This window comes from Loxodonta africana, chromosome 5 (assembly GCF_030014295.1).
Source record: "Loxodonta africana isolate mLoxAfr1 chromosome 5, mLoxAfr1.hap2, whole genome shotgun sequence".
Lineage (NCBI taxonomy): Eukaryota > Metazoa > Chordata > Mammalia > Proboscidea > Elephantidae > Loxodonta > Loxodonta africana.
The window spans coordinates 64,619,162-64,633,504 of NC_087346.1; the positions used below are offsets into that span (position 1 = coordinate 64,619,162).

Below are 14,343 nucleotides of genomic sequence, written 5' to 3' on the forward strand. Positions count from 1 at the left end.
GAGTCGGTTTCGACTCACAGTGACCCTATGTATAACAGAAGGAAACACTGCTCGGTTCGGTGCCACGCCCACAATTGTTATGCTTGGGCCCATTGTTGCAGCCACTGTGTCAATCCATCTCGTTGACCCTCTACCAAACATGATGTCCTTCTCCAGAGACTGATCTCTCTTGACAACATGTCCAAAGTATGTAAGAGGTAGTCTCGCCATCCTTGCTTCTAAGGAGCATTCTGGCTGTACTTCTTCCAAGACAGATTTGTTCGTTCTTTTGGCAGTCCATGGTATATTCAATATTCTCTGCAAACAGCACAATTCAAAGGCATCAATTCTTCTGTCTTCCTTATTCATTGTCTAGTTTTCGCATGCACATAATGCGATTGAAAATACCATGGCTTGGGACAGACATACCTTAGTCTTAAAGGTGACATCTTTGTTTTCAACACTTTAAAGAGGCCTTTTGCAGCCAATTTGCCCAATGCAATGTGTTTCCTGATTTCTTGACTGCTGCTTCCATGGGTGTTGACTGTGGATCCAAGTAAAATGAAATCCTTTATCATTAGTCTCACGATATAAGGCAATTTACCAAACGGTTTCTATTTAGGAAATCAACAACTCTCACATCTGCTATTATAACAAGTCTTTATTGAGATGTAAAGTGCTCAGTATTACACATTAATGAAATTCTCGATTGTCGAGAAAGACTTGCATATGTAACATCTTCTTAGTAATGCTAATATAGGGGAGAAGATGGTAGGGAATTCTCCATGACTAAAGAAGAAAGAAAAAAGAAGTACCTTGTGGGTAAAAAGTAGGAATTTTGCAAGGTTTTACATGTGAAATGAAAAAGAGTATAATAGTAAGCATCATAAAAAGACTTTCCAGTGACCATAGTTAATATATGGCACATGGTCGACACACATGGATATCACATAATGGCTGCACTTCAAATTGAAGTTTGTTTATATATAACAACATGGTACACACACACAAATACGTACACTCAATATCCCTGGAATGCAAACTTCAGTACCTAGTAATAAAGGACTCTGTGTAGCACATTCAAAAGAAAGTGAGGATGGAGATGAAGCTAAGTGGAAAAACTGTTAAAAGAAAGCCCAACGTGTTTCACTAGAAGCCAGCCTAGAAAGGGCTGCTTGCGTATGTTTTTACTGAAGAGCCGACTGGCATATTCTGTTAAATGAACAACTTGCAAATTTTAAATACAGCAATGAAAACAAAGGCCTCTCTTCTATTGCTTCTCCAAGTGAAGGCTGTTCACCAACACTGCATTCTCTCTTGCTTGATCCATCAGCTCTCAAGAGATCACCTTACTTAACCCTCTTGAAAAATAAGATTGTCATTTTTATTGGGAAATACATTTTTTTCACCCACAAATTTGGTGAGCCACTTCCCTGATGAAAAACAAATTGCTACAAACTTGAACTTTGGCCAAATTCTGATAATGAATGAACTTGCAATACCAAAACCTTCTTTTCATTAAATTTAGCTCCATTTAGACTGTAAATCCCAGTTTTGAAATACAAGATCAAGAATATTTGAATTCTGCATTCTTAAATCATTATAAAACTTTAGTTTTAAAATATTTTGATGTGGATTAATTAAAAAACTTCCTTTAATATTTCTTTAAGATTAACGTATTTACTGGGTTAAAACTTTCAACGCATACTAAAAATTTAGGAAGTTGGTCTTGGTAGATTAGTTGTAACATTAAAAGTCAGTAGTAAATGAATTAAGTCACATGGGAAAGAGAATATATGGATAAATCTTTATACCAAACTAACCAAAACCTGTTGCCATCGAGTTGATTCCAACTCATAGCGACCCTATAGGACAGAGAAGAACTGCCCCATAGGGTTTCCAAGGAGCAGTTGGTGGATTTGAACTGCTGACCTTTCTTTCGCAGTTTGGCTCTTTACCACTGCACCGCCAGGGCTCTTTATACCAAGCTAAAACTTAAAAAATTAAAAAAAAAAAAATTGAAAAATTTTAAAAATTAAAAAAACTAAACTTTCTAAATTATTAGAAAAAGTCAAATGTTGTGAAAACTTAGGGCTCCTTTGGATTCTCATATAGTTAGAAATGGCATTCTTAACCCATTATTGATCTTTGGTGATTTCACTCAGCTCATGAGAACCAAAATAATGTAAAAATTAAGTGATACAGTTAATCCCCCAGACATTTAGATATGATAAAAAAACATAAAAGCATAGTATTTAACATTTATCTTAACCCATTCATTCAAATTGTAGCATAATGGTTACATACCCATTCTATGGTTTGGAGTTCTTTTCCAGCTCTTTTAGAAAAGTTTACCCCAGAAAGGTAGTTGAAATAAAAGGCTCCTTTCTTAAAAGAAGGCTAGGTATGAAGCCCATGAGCTAAGCCTGAATGGAAAAGGAATACCCCCCATTTTCCCTTCACACACTGGGCAAAAATGACAATACTGATTTTTGTGATTGGAAATGAAAACTCGGAAGAATTTTGACAGTTCTCTTCTAGCTTTCAAAGGCCACTTCAGTGTCAACTGAGAAGCCTCAGTCATTTTAGCATTTGGGCACACCACTCCATATACATTACAAAGTTTTCCCTGTACTCAATATTTACACCTAGACTTCTTATATAAGAAAAAAAAAAAAAAACTTTGATCCATGGGCAATGTTTATATAAAATAAATTAAAGTGCAGAAGAATAAACAAAGACTAGTCACAAAGGCCAGCATCCTATGGTGGTCATCACATATAAATAGTGTACTTGTTACAGCAATTCGGGACCACCACCTTCTCATCTAAGAGGGACACACATACTAACACTCATTCTACATGTGGATATTGGAACTCCCATTTCCACCTCCACCTTCTACTATGCCTTCTGTAGACTGGGAGGAAGGAGGGCGAGAGTTCCTTGGGCGAGGCTGACCATTTAGTCCCACTGGCGTCCCCAAACCATGACTTATTTGGGAAGCTGCATCGTCTGATTCCCAGCGTTCCAACTCTTCCCGCACAAGCCGTTCCATCTGTTCCCTGTGGATTTCACTGTCACGACCCAGTCTTTCATCCTAATAAAGGAAAACGAAAGCAGGATATTAGGAGTGGAGTGGTGCACACGCTTGTACTTACAAATTGCCTTGGGAAGTTTGGGAGCCAAAGAATCTGTAATTAGATAAGGCTGGAGATTTACAGCATAGACTAGCAATTCTTAGAATCGCTGGAGTACAGCTTTCACTTAATTCTATCCTCCAGTGAAGGTGGGACCATGAGTGTGTATGTATTAAGAGGAGTGTTAAGAGAGTAACAATACTTCTAGATATTGATCTGCAATGATTTCTAGTTAAGGAGAAAGACAACCTTCTCTGATTAAGGGTTATAAAATATGACTACCCTGATAATTTTATAGAATCAGAAAGTGCTTTTCTTTCAGACCCCCCCAAAAAATCTGAAAATGAAAATAACCCTGAATTTGTGTAAATGACTGTAATGCTTTTACTCTTCTTCAATAATTCAAGTTGAAAACAGTTTTGTTAACCATATTGTTAGCAATAAACACCTTGCTCACTGGCCAGCATTTGGAAGCCCAGGACCACTTACCTCGGCCACCCCATCCAGCAGCCTCCCCAGCACCTCCCTCCTCTTCAGTTTGGCCCGCTCCATGATCTCCAGCTTCACGATCACAGCGTCGATCTTGGACACGATGCTGCCAATGGAATGCTCCATTCGGTCCACTCGCCTCACCAGGCTGTAGGAAACCACAGTTGAGAGAGGCAAAGTCACCTGTGGCACCATCTTTTCAGCCTAGTTAGCTTTTTAAATGGAAATGCTACAATTTTTTTCCTAAAACATTGTTATGGTCTGACATGCTGTCTAAGTAGCCTCACACTTTAAGATAACTCTCATACACTGCTGCTGGCGATGTTAACTGGCACAACTTTGTATCAGAAGTCTTAAGAATGTATGCATATCTCTTTACTTAGATATCCCATTTCTAGAAAAATTTCTAGAGGAAATAATTAGGCATATGTACAATTTTTGGCTACAAGGATATTCATTGAGTGCTGGTTATTAATAGTGAATCATTGAAAAATGGCTACATTAAACAATCAATAGGAGACTGTTTAAAGAAATTATTCTTCTATACAATGAAATTCTAAGGAGACACCAGAAATGATATTTTGACAGAATTTTTAGTGAAACAGAAAGATGTTCACAATATATTAAGTAAATGATGCTGTTAGAAAACAGTACACTCACTTATCTCATTATTTTGAATAAACAAAATGTCATAAAATAAATACTTTGAAAACATGAGGGGCTCTGTGAACTCCTTCCCCATGAAAAAACCATAACTGGTAAAAGTTATTAAAATAAGATACGACCATTTAAAATCTCTGGAAAAAATTGTAACGGCATACAGCAAATGAAGGACCATTTATCTGGACAAATAGACGTTTCCACTTACATGAAATATCTAGAATAGGTACGTGTATAGAGATCAAAGTTTATTCGTGGTTACCAGGAGTGGGTGGGAAGGAGGGGAAAGGAAGACACAATGCTTAGCGGACAAAGAACTTCTGTTAATGGCGATGGAAAAATCTGAGAATGGTTAGTGGTGACAGCTGAACGACATGATGAATGCAATTAATGTCACTGCAATGTACATGTGAAGACTGGAGACTATATATTTACCACAATACTAAGAGTGAGGCTCTATGGTATTTGAGCCATAACTTGCTCTCTCTACCTCCAGCTCAGTATAACAGAAGCACCACTGTGGGTAGGTGCAGTGAAGAACACATGGCTCTCTCTTTCCCAGCTCTCAGTTAAGACTATGGTACCAGTATCTCCCACGGAGAAGGAGCAAGCTGCCAGCAGTTTTCATCTCCCTCCCCGCAGCTCCATGTTGCAGAGTCTCTAATTCAGGCAGCTGAGAAGTATGGGGCTCTCTTCTTCCTCTTAGCCCCCAGCTGTAAGGTAGAGTTTCCATGCCAGGATGGGCAAGCTGAGAAGACTAGAGGCTGCCATCCTAGCCCAGTGCCTTGCTCATGGAACAGGGGTGTGGCTCCAAGAGAAGTTAGCTACTGCCCGTGACCCCAGCTCTGGGGCAGTGGCACAGAGGTTTTTTGCCAAGAGGGACAGACAGGCCAAGGAACAGAGTGATCCAAGTTAATTGACTTTATTTGGAACAAAGCATGGGGAAGTTCAAGCATAACGGAGTTCTTTAAAACAATGGAGACTGTGGTGGTGAACAGTTAAGAGGTGGCTGCTTGTTTCACGAGGTCAACAAGCTAAACCATAGACCAGCTGGTTTACCAGAAAGAACTAGGAAAAGAGACAGCCAAGAAGAAACCTCCTGGGATCAGAATAAACCTCAAAGCCTGGCCTCAAAAACTATTCTTGCTGTCGATGGAGACATACTTTAGAATAAGATACAAACAGATTGGAAGTAAAAGGATGGAGAGAGAGGTATCATCCAAACACCAACCACAGAAAAAGCTGAAGTAGTTATACTAATAACAGATAAAAAAGACTTTAAAACAAAAACAGTTATTAGAGATAAAAAGGCACATTTTATAATGATAAAAGGGTCAATTCATTAGGAAGCTATAACAATTATAAACATGTACGTACCTAATAACAGAGCTCCAAAATACACAAAACCTGACAGAACTGAACGGTGAACCAGATAATTCAACAATAATGGTTGGTGACCTTAATACTCCACTTTCAAAAATGGACAGAACTAGGCAGAAGATCAACAAGGAAACAGAAGACTCGAACAATACTATAAACCAACTAGACCTAACAAACATCTATAGAACAGTTCACTCAGTAACAGCAGAAGGTACATTCTTCTCAGGTGAACATGGAACCTTCTCCAGCTATCCCATAAAAAACATATAAATTGATAAACACATGTAAATGGAGACACAAATACTAAAATGTTAATAATAGACATTTTTGGTTGGTGGAAATATGGAAGGTTTTTTTTTCCCTATCATTACTTTTTTTATTATGGTAAAATATATAAAATTTGCCATTTTAACTGTTTCTAAGTGTACAATTCAATGGAATTTATTACATTCACAGTATTTTGCAACCATCATTATTTCCAAAATTTTTCATCACCCCAAACAGTAACTCTGTATCCATTAAACAATAACTCTTCACTCTGTGTTTCCCCAGGCCTGGTAACCTCTAATCTACTTTGTCTCTATGAATTTGTCTACTCTAGACATTTCATATAAGTGATGTGAGGTAGGGGTCCAACTTCATTCTTTTGCCTATGGAAATCCAGTTGTCCCAGCACCATTTGTTGAAGACACTGTTATTCCTCATTAAATGGTCCTGGCACCCTTGTTGAAAATCAATGAGCCAGAGATTTATGGGTAATATGGGAGATTTTTAATGTTTTCTTTTGCTGTTCTTTATTTGCTAATTTTCCTATAATGAACATATCACTTTTATAAACAGCAAAAAAAAAAAAAAAAGTTATAAAAAATTGATGATTAGTAATGGGAAGGTATGAATTGAGAGAGGTGGAGGAAACTGCTTGGTCTCCAACATTTGGACTCTTACCAACCCAAATTCTGCCAAATCATTTATACTTACACTTGAAACTCTTCATAAGAAACTCCACTGGAGATACTTCCTCTCCTTCTGGAACTATGCCCACTGTCTTCATCATCATCCTCCTCAGAGTCGTCCAGGCTTCGTGGGAAACTCCGGCTGCTCATAGGACGTGGTAAAGAGCTGTGATCCAAGTCTAGGTCCTCCTGAAGAACACGAGGTCACCAAGTGTGGAATGAACACCGAGGACCCGAGGAAACAGGAAACGGTGTGTGCTATTTACCTGGGATTTCTCTATGGTTAACATCTGACTGTGATCCCCACACTTGTAAATTTCATAGGCTGCCAAATTGTCAAAACAAACTCTATCAACCAGCAAGGAGCTATGAGTTTTTTGTTTGGACAAGAAAAAATATCAAAAACACAACAGAGAAAAAAGTAAATATAGAAATATACTATCACTTTGTTTTCATAAAGACAGAACATTTTAATGGATCTGAAGCACGAAGCATGTAATCCCTGAATAAGAATTTTGACTAACTATATCCTTGTGAAAAATTTACTCATTATGTTCTTGTTCACTTTCCACTGTGTCTGGTGAAACCTTTGTCACCTGCCAGGACTGTTCCATGTTCTGCACAGCAGCACACAGGAACCAATGTTCTGGACCATCTACTCATTGGAAAGGGGTTTTTGTAAACCACATTCATCTGTATTCTCTGTACCTCAATTCACCACAGATTTTTTTGGGCTTAACCACTGATTTTTGAAAGTTAATGCTAAGGCTTATAATTATTTTTTCTGATTATCCAAATACAGTATTTAACTATAAACATAATTACTTAAAAAGCAGCTAGTCAGAATATTTTATATCTTCTGAGAAATCCCTTTTTTTACCCTCATGTGGGCCTAATCTGTAGTCTTAATAAGCACATGTGTTTTACAGAACGCACTATTTAGTCTCATTCATAGACTAGTTTTATATTTTCTCTTTTGTTTTGCTTCATTCCTCTTTTTTTTTTTTTTTTACATTTATTGTAACTTATTGCATTTTTACATTTTGTATTATATATTCTTTTGGAATAAGCAGGGTACTAATACATAAACTCATTAAAGGAATTACTAAACGAGTTGGTTTATTTTACTGCCAGACTTCAGTTCAGCTGTGCCTTCACAGCACTTAGGACACTGTATTTACATTATCTATATGTCGGTCTTCTCCATTAGACTATGATGTGCTCTGACATAAGAGCAGGGATTCTGTGTGTGTGTACGCGTGCGTGCATGGCGCATATGTGCACGAGAGAGCAGAAGGGAGGAGAAAGGCAGGTACTGATTCTCTAAATAGTCCACGACTTTGCATGGTGTCTGATACATCGCAGGTGCTGAACTGAGTCATGTTGTTCTAATGTGGACCCACCCTCTCTTTTTCCAAATCGTCTCTCATCTGCTGATGTTCACGTTCGGTCAGCTCTTGGTCTCCATCTTGGTCATACTTTGTGAATATTGCCTCAATCTCTGCATCAGTATGGCCCTTCCTGAAATTATCAAGAGGATACAGATGAACTCATTTGTGTACACTGTCCAACCCAAACACAGAGACATCAAAACACAGGAAGAAAGAGATATGGCTGAATGGTGGCCAGTCCTTCTCTTACAATATATTCCAGAAGGACACCCGCCTTTGGAAAAAAAAGTGTCTCTCCCTGAATGCTTAGGCCAAAGATACCTTTATGACCAACAATTTATCTTTAGAGTTAGGAATTTCCCAGGGCCTCAGGAAATGTGATTCTTACCCTTTGAGATCTTGTCGAAGTTCATCAAAGTTTAACTTGCCTCCCCCTTGCCGCAGACTCTCTGAAATGTCATCCACAGTATTTCTTTTCAATTTTAGTCTCACCAAGGCTTTATGGTAGCCCTATCGAAAGAAAAGACTTGGTTTAATACACTCTCTTTTTGCGTTTGCTTTATCCATTACAGTAGTAACTACTGTAAACCCAGTGGCCAGAAGGTAAGTTGGCCACTCAAGGTATATGTGTTGAATGAATGAATACACGTATCTTGAGATCTCCATAGAACTCTTTTGGTGGAGTTATATGGAAAGAGGCAGGATCAAGAAGAACTAAGGGTCTTTTGCTGATATGCATATTCAAGTTTAGGTGGCAGAAAAAAAATTTCCATGCAGAGAAACCTGAGTTATGGATTAAATATTTATTTTTTATATTATCTCACAGTCAGTAATATCCTTACATATGTTAAATATGTAAAAAAAAAACTCCAAAGAAATATGGATGAGGCTATTTCACCAACAGACTTCAATCAGATCTTACTCTGTATGGTAGTGTGGGATTCCAAAAATGACCCTGCAAGCTGAAACCACGCAAAATGATCGTAACGATCAATGGGAAAATTATGATCGTTCCGTGACCTTAAACAATTTCTGTCAAAACCTTAAAGCTCACCTGTCAATTCTAAATTTATAAAGAAATTAAAAAATAGCAAAACTAATACTTATTTAGAACACTGAAATTTAAACCATTATAGACATTGAGAACTAAAGGGTTTTATTTCTTTGTCAAAAACTTATCAATTATTGTTTGAACAGTTCTTGCCTTCTTCTTATCATATAACCTGATATGGAGTGAGCATCTTTTCTATTCCTTGGCTAACTGTCGCACTCCTTTCTGTTTGGATAAACTTCTAACATTTGATCTTTTGCACTTTCAATGTTGTGCATCATCTCTGAGAGTTCCATTAAGGTGAAGTGTTTTTTTCCCATGGAAGATCCTTAATGTGAAGCCTTTTGCACCATTCCTCGGAGACACTGCCATCCTTTACATCACAGCCGAAATCTGCCATTATGTTCCTAAGTATACCTTCACTAAGTTCCTCCTGCTGCCCGAATCTTGATTTATTGAGTTTGTCAAACAGCAGTGGGTCAACACTCTCACAGTCATCTCTATCTTCTATAATTCATTTACATTCAATTTGAATTTCACTTCCAGTGTTACCACATTAGGAATATTGGTGGTGCAGTGGTTAAGCGCTCAGCTGCTAAGCAAGAGGTCAGGGGTTTGAAGCCACCGGCTGCTCCGTGGGGGAAAGATGTGGCAGTCTGCTTCCATAAAGATTTTAGCCTTGGAAACCCTATGGGGCAGTTCTACTCTGTCCTATAGAGTCGCTGAGTAGGAATCTGCTCGATGGCAATGGTTTTTTTTTTTTGGACGGGTCACCACTTTGTGTTTCTTTGCTATATGTTCATCTTTGTTGGCTAGTTTCTTTCCTTCAGTTACATGTTTTTGTAAACTGGCAATGTGGTTTTAATACTGGGAGACAAGCAGGCAACACTACAGGCTTTGCTGTTTATGCATGAACTGAATAATGAATGCAATGACCAATTACCAACAGACTTTGAAGTGATGTGATTGATCACCGATCACAACATGCATCTGCTATTTATGTAATGATCTGTGGACTGAAGAGCTAGAAGTAAAGTTTGTATTTGATACTATTAACCACAGTTAGTACAATGTAATAAGTGAAACCTGAACCATGTTGCCCGCGAACTGGTGTTACTTAAATAAACCATGGTAATCGAAGCATGTTTATATCAGAACTGTTATGCAAAATTCAGGATAACATGACTGACTTGATGGCAACGGGTTTGGTTTTTTAGATTCCATCTAAGGGAATTTGTTTTAACAAGCTTAAGTGCTACAGTGTAACATGATTCACAGACAACAGTCCCATGGCTTGAACCAACAAAAAAAACGTTATAGTTATGGAGCCACTGTATCTTAACAAAAAGGATGTTAGGGAACAAGCTGTGTACTTTAAAAGTAGTTATTTGTTGTTGCATAGTTTTATACTTGAAACCAAACTAAAGAAATCACACTGAGAAGATCAAAACTGCCCCAATTTCCTGTCCTGCCCTTCCATTTAACAACCAGCTCCTTCCTGAGAAGGCACATAAGTAAAAGTTCTCAGGCCCCTGAGTCCCTGGACCTTTTCCTTTAATTATTTTAAACCTTCCTTGGAAGGGCCAGGTTAAAAGGTGAATGAATGACCAAGTATCTTCCCCTCAAACGTCTTTTCTTTTTAATGGCTTTTGAAGTAGAAGAAGTTGAAGGGTCTTTATATAATCTTCCCTTTCAGTTTACTGTGAACTCTGGATCTCTGTGTGAAAGTCAACTAGAGGAGGTGTCAAGACAAATAAAGGAGATGAAGCCAGCAGTTCTGCTCCTTAAGAGTCAAGAGATTACTGGACATTTAATCCCAGAGATGGAATGGATTACCAGAAATTAATTCCTAGGTAGAAACGTTATCCATCAAGGCTCCAAGACTGAGTGCATTTAAATTATCCCTGAAAGAGAGCAATTTACTCTTTGTTTTGAACAATTTCAATGGATCAAAGTTGATTTGGAAACCTGGCCAAAACAGTGCTTATTTTATGTAGGAAATAAAACAATTTTGAGAATTAAGGCTTTTTCATACCTTTCTGATAAGATCTGAGAGTTCCATTTGAGCTTTTTGCTGGGCAAAATCAGATTTAACTTCAGAGTAAGTGTCACTGATGATGGCCAAAAACATATTCTGTTTGCAAATCAAAGAAACACAGAGATTAAAAAAAGGAATTTAAATATATTTTGCAAACATCAATCCCAAATTCTGGCAAACATCCCTTTTTTGCTCACCTTTTCTATTATTTGTTATCATACAATTTGGGAAAATTATTTCCTCCATGAAATCATATAAAAGGAAAATAAAAAACAATATATATATTCTTATTGTTACAAAACCATATATTGAGGTACATTTTGCAAGTGGAGGCAAGACTGAAACACAGCCAAATATTAATGTACCTATGAGAGCAAGGATTATTTTATTCTTTTTGTTTACCCATTTTTCACAATTCACATAAATTACTATAGGTGTGGAACTCTAAACCCAAACCAAACCCATTGCCATCGAGTTGATTCCGACTCATAGCGACCCTATAGGATACAGAACTGCCCCATAGTTTCCAAGGAGCGCCAGGTAGATTTGAACTGCCGACCTCTTGGTTAGCAGCCGTAGCACTTAACCACCAGGGTTTCCATGGAACTCTAAAAACTCTTCAAATTTCAATAGGGAAAATGAACAAGTGGAATTCTATCCTGATTCCAAATATTATTATAGAACAATATTTAAGATTTATATAGCACAATTCAAAGAACTGAGAAGAAACTGGAAAAATCTTCATTGTGTTTAAAATGCTCCCAAAAATAATTAATAGGAATACAGTCAGGTCTTCTAGGAAAAAAGACAATAAAAATTTAGTGGAAAAGACAGACTTTGGAGTCACATAAACTTGTGTTTCAGTCTTGGCACTGCCAACACTATGTTGTTAAACTTTCTAAGCGTTATTTAAATTCTACTTATTTTTACATAATAGGACAATAATAGGATTATTATAATTATGAATAATGGTGAGGATTAAGAAATCTATATAAATTACTTAAGATAAAGCCTGATGACATAGGAAGTGCTACATAATTTATAATTATTACTCAATAGTGATTAGTTTCTTTCCCCATTTGGAATGGTTTCTATCTCTAGCATTGTTTGTATTTCCAAGAGACTTTTTTAAAAAAAATTTTTATTGTGCTTTAAGTGAAAGTTTACAAATCAAGTCAGTCTCTCATACAAAAATTTACATACACCTTGCTATGTACTCCTAGTTGCTCTCCCCCTGAGACAGCACACTCCTTATCTCTACCCTGTATTTCCATGTCCATTCAGCCAGCTTTCTGTTCTCCTCTGCCTTCTCATCTCCCCTCCAGACAGGAGCTGCCCACACAGTCTCAAATGTCTACTTGATCCAAGAAGCTCATTCCTCACCAGCATCATTTTCTATCTTATAGTCTAGGCCAATCCCTGTCTGAAGACTTGGCTTTGGGAACAGTTCCAGTCTTGGGCTAACAGAAGGTCTGGGGACCATGACCTCTGGGGTCCTTCTAGACTCAGACCATTAATTCTGGTCTTTTACTAGAATTTGAGGTCTGCATCCCACTGCTCTCCTGCTCCTTCAGGGATTCTCTGTTGGGTTCCCTCTCAGGGCAGGAGCGACACTTTCTTCAAGCACCACATCCAATAGATCATGTCTCTCTTCTACGTGCCCTTCCTGTCTTTCCTTTTCAGTATGTAACTCTGGCTTGTAACTATATAGCTAGGTATTTGAGTACTAGAAGGAGCTCTGGTGGCACGGTGGTTACAGTGCTCAGCTGCTAACCAAAACGTCAGTGGTTTGAACCCACAGCTGCTCCCTGGGAGAAATATGTGGCAGTCTGCTTCCATAGATTACAGCTTTGCAAACCCTATGGGGCAGTTCTACTCTGCCCTACAGGGCCCCTATGATTAGGAATCGACTTGATGGCAGTGGGTATTTGAGTACTTCCGTTTTCCCCCTATGTCTGTGGAATCTTAGTGAGAGCAGGGTTGGTCCTCTCTTTTCCTTACCACTGTATCCCCAGTATCTAGCACATGACCTGGAAGAAGAGCAACTCAGCAAATAGTTACGGATCGACTGAATGAATGAACAAATGCAGGCTCTATCATTTTAATGGGTTAGGCACTGAATCTTTCTGAATGAAGGAGGACTACTATTTAAGATTCTGTAGCAGAAATGAGAATAGAATATACATGAAAGTCCTTGGCCTAATGCACAATTCCAAGGGCAGATAACTGCATTCGGAGTAACACTTCCCACCTTCTCCCTCCCAACCCAGGCAATCAGTATTCTATTCTTGCTTCCAAATGGCTGTTAACTAATGCCTGCAAATGTCTTCACTAAAATGGATTAAAGTATGGATCCTCTGAGGAGACTTAGAATATTAGAAAGTGGCTGAGAAAAACACTTAAAGGTGTGGGGATTTGAAGTTCACCCTCCTCCTCTCCATCCTGCCTCAGAAAGTTCACTTAATTGCCAGACTGAAGTCTGTACTAGGAGGTCTTTCCCTGTTGATGATGGGACCTTTGCTTCCCGGCTGAGCTGGGCTATTTCACATCACAAAGGCTTCATCTTAACCAGGGGCAATTAACAGCTGGCAGTCATCTGGGAAAGGTGGCCACTCCTGCACTCAGCTTGGCATTTCCTTATAAGAAAGGTTTGTATCAACAATAGTTTAGCTTACTTAGTAATAAATGTCTGCCTTGAGCACTGTACTCCTTTAAAGAGCTGTCTACATCGGATCAAATTGATTATCAGCAGCCAGAAAGTTTAGATAAGAAGTTCAGGGGCAGTGAGTTTGTTAATGGTGGTGGGATGATTTGGAAAAGGGGGGCGAAAATGGTTGCACAACTTGAAGAATGTAATCACTGTCACTGAATTGTACCTGTAGAAATTGCTGAATTGGTGTATGTTCTGCTGGGTATAAAATATACAAGAATATTTTTTTTAAAAAAGGTTTGTATCAACAGTAGCCTTTTCTCTCTCTTTTTGAGAGGTGGAGGGAGGGTAATTCCTTTTTGTGTGGTAGTATAAAAATTACTTTCATATAAAAAAACAAAAGCTAAGAGCTTCTTTTCAGGTTCTGGTGACAGACCTGATAAAATAACTGAATAATCTAGAAGGTGTTGCCTACTAAATGGCAACATTTAAATGAGTCTACATGTGAGCATTTCAAACTGCCACCATGATGTTCTTTATCTGGCAGACAGACAAACTAAGAAAATTTAGATGGTCTGAGGTAAACCAAAGGGTCAGCTGCAGAACTTTTATTTC

At 38.1% G+C, this 14,343-nt stretch overlaps 1 protein-coding gene across 1 annotated transcript in view; it reads right to left on the minus strand.

The window, feature by feature from the left end:
- Window positions 1-622: 622 nt before the first annotated feature.
- The window catches only part of PKD2 (polycystin 2, transient receptor potential cation channel), a 58,782-nt gene continuing 45,061 nt past the window's right edge, over window positions 623-14,343 (minus strand). The window contains exons 10-15 of the mRNA XM_003414087.3: window positions 11,076-11,174; window positions 8,378-8,499; window positions 8,002-8,119; window positions 6,624-6,787; window positions 3,606-3,753; window positions 623-3,076 (exon numbers count right to left, since the gene is read on the minus strand). Of these exons, the coding sequence (XP_003414135.1) occupies window positions 2,837-3,076; window positions 3,606-3,753; window positions 6,624-6,787; window positions 8,002-8,119; window positions 8,378-8,499; window positions 11,076-11,174 (891 nt within the window). The 3' untranslated portion in view covers window positions 623-2,836. The remainder of the gene's footprint in view (window positions 3,077-3,605; window positions 3,754-6,623; window positions 6,788-8,001; window positions 8,120-8,377; window positions 8,500-11,075; window positions 11,175-14,343) is intronic.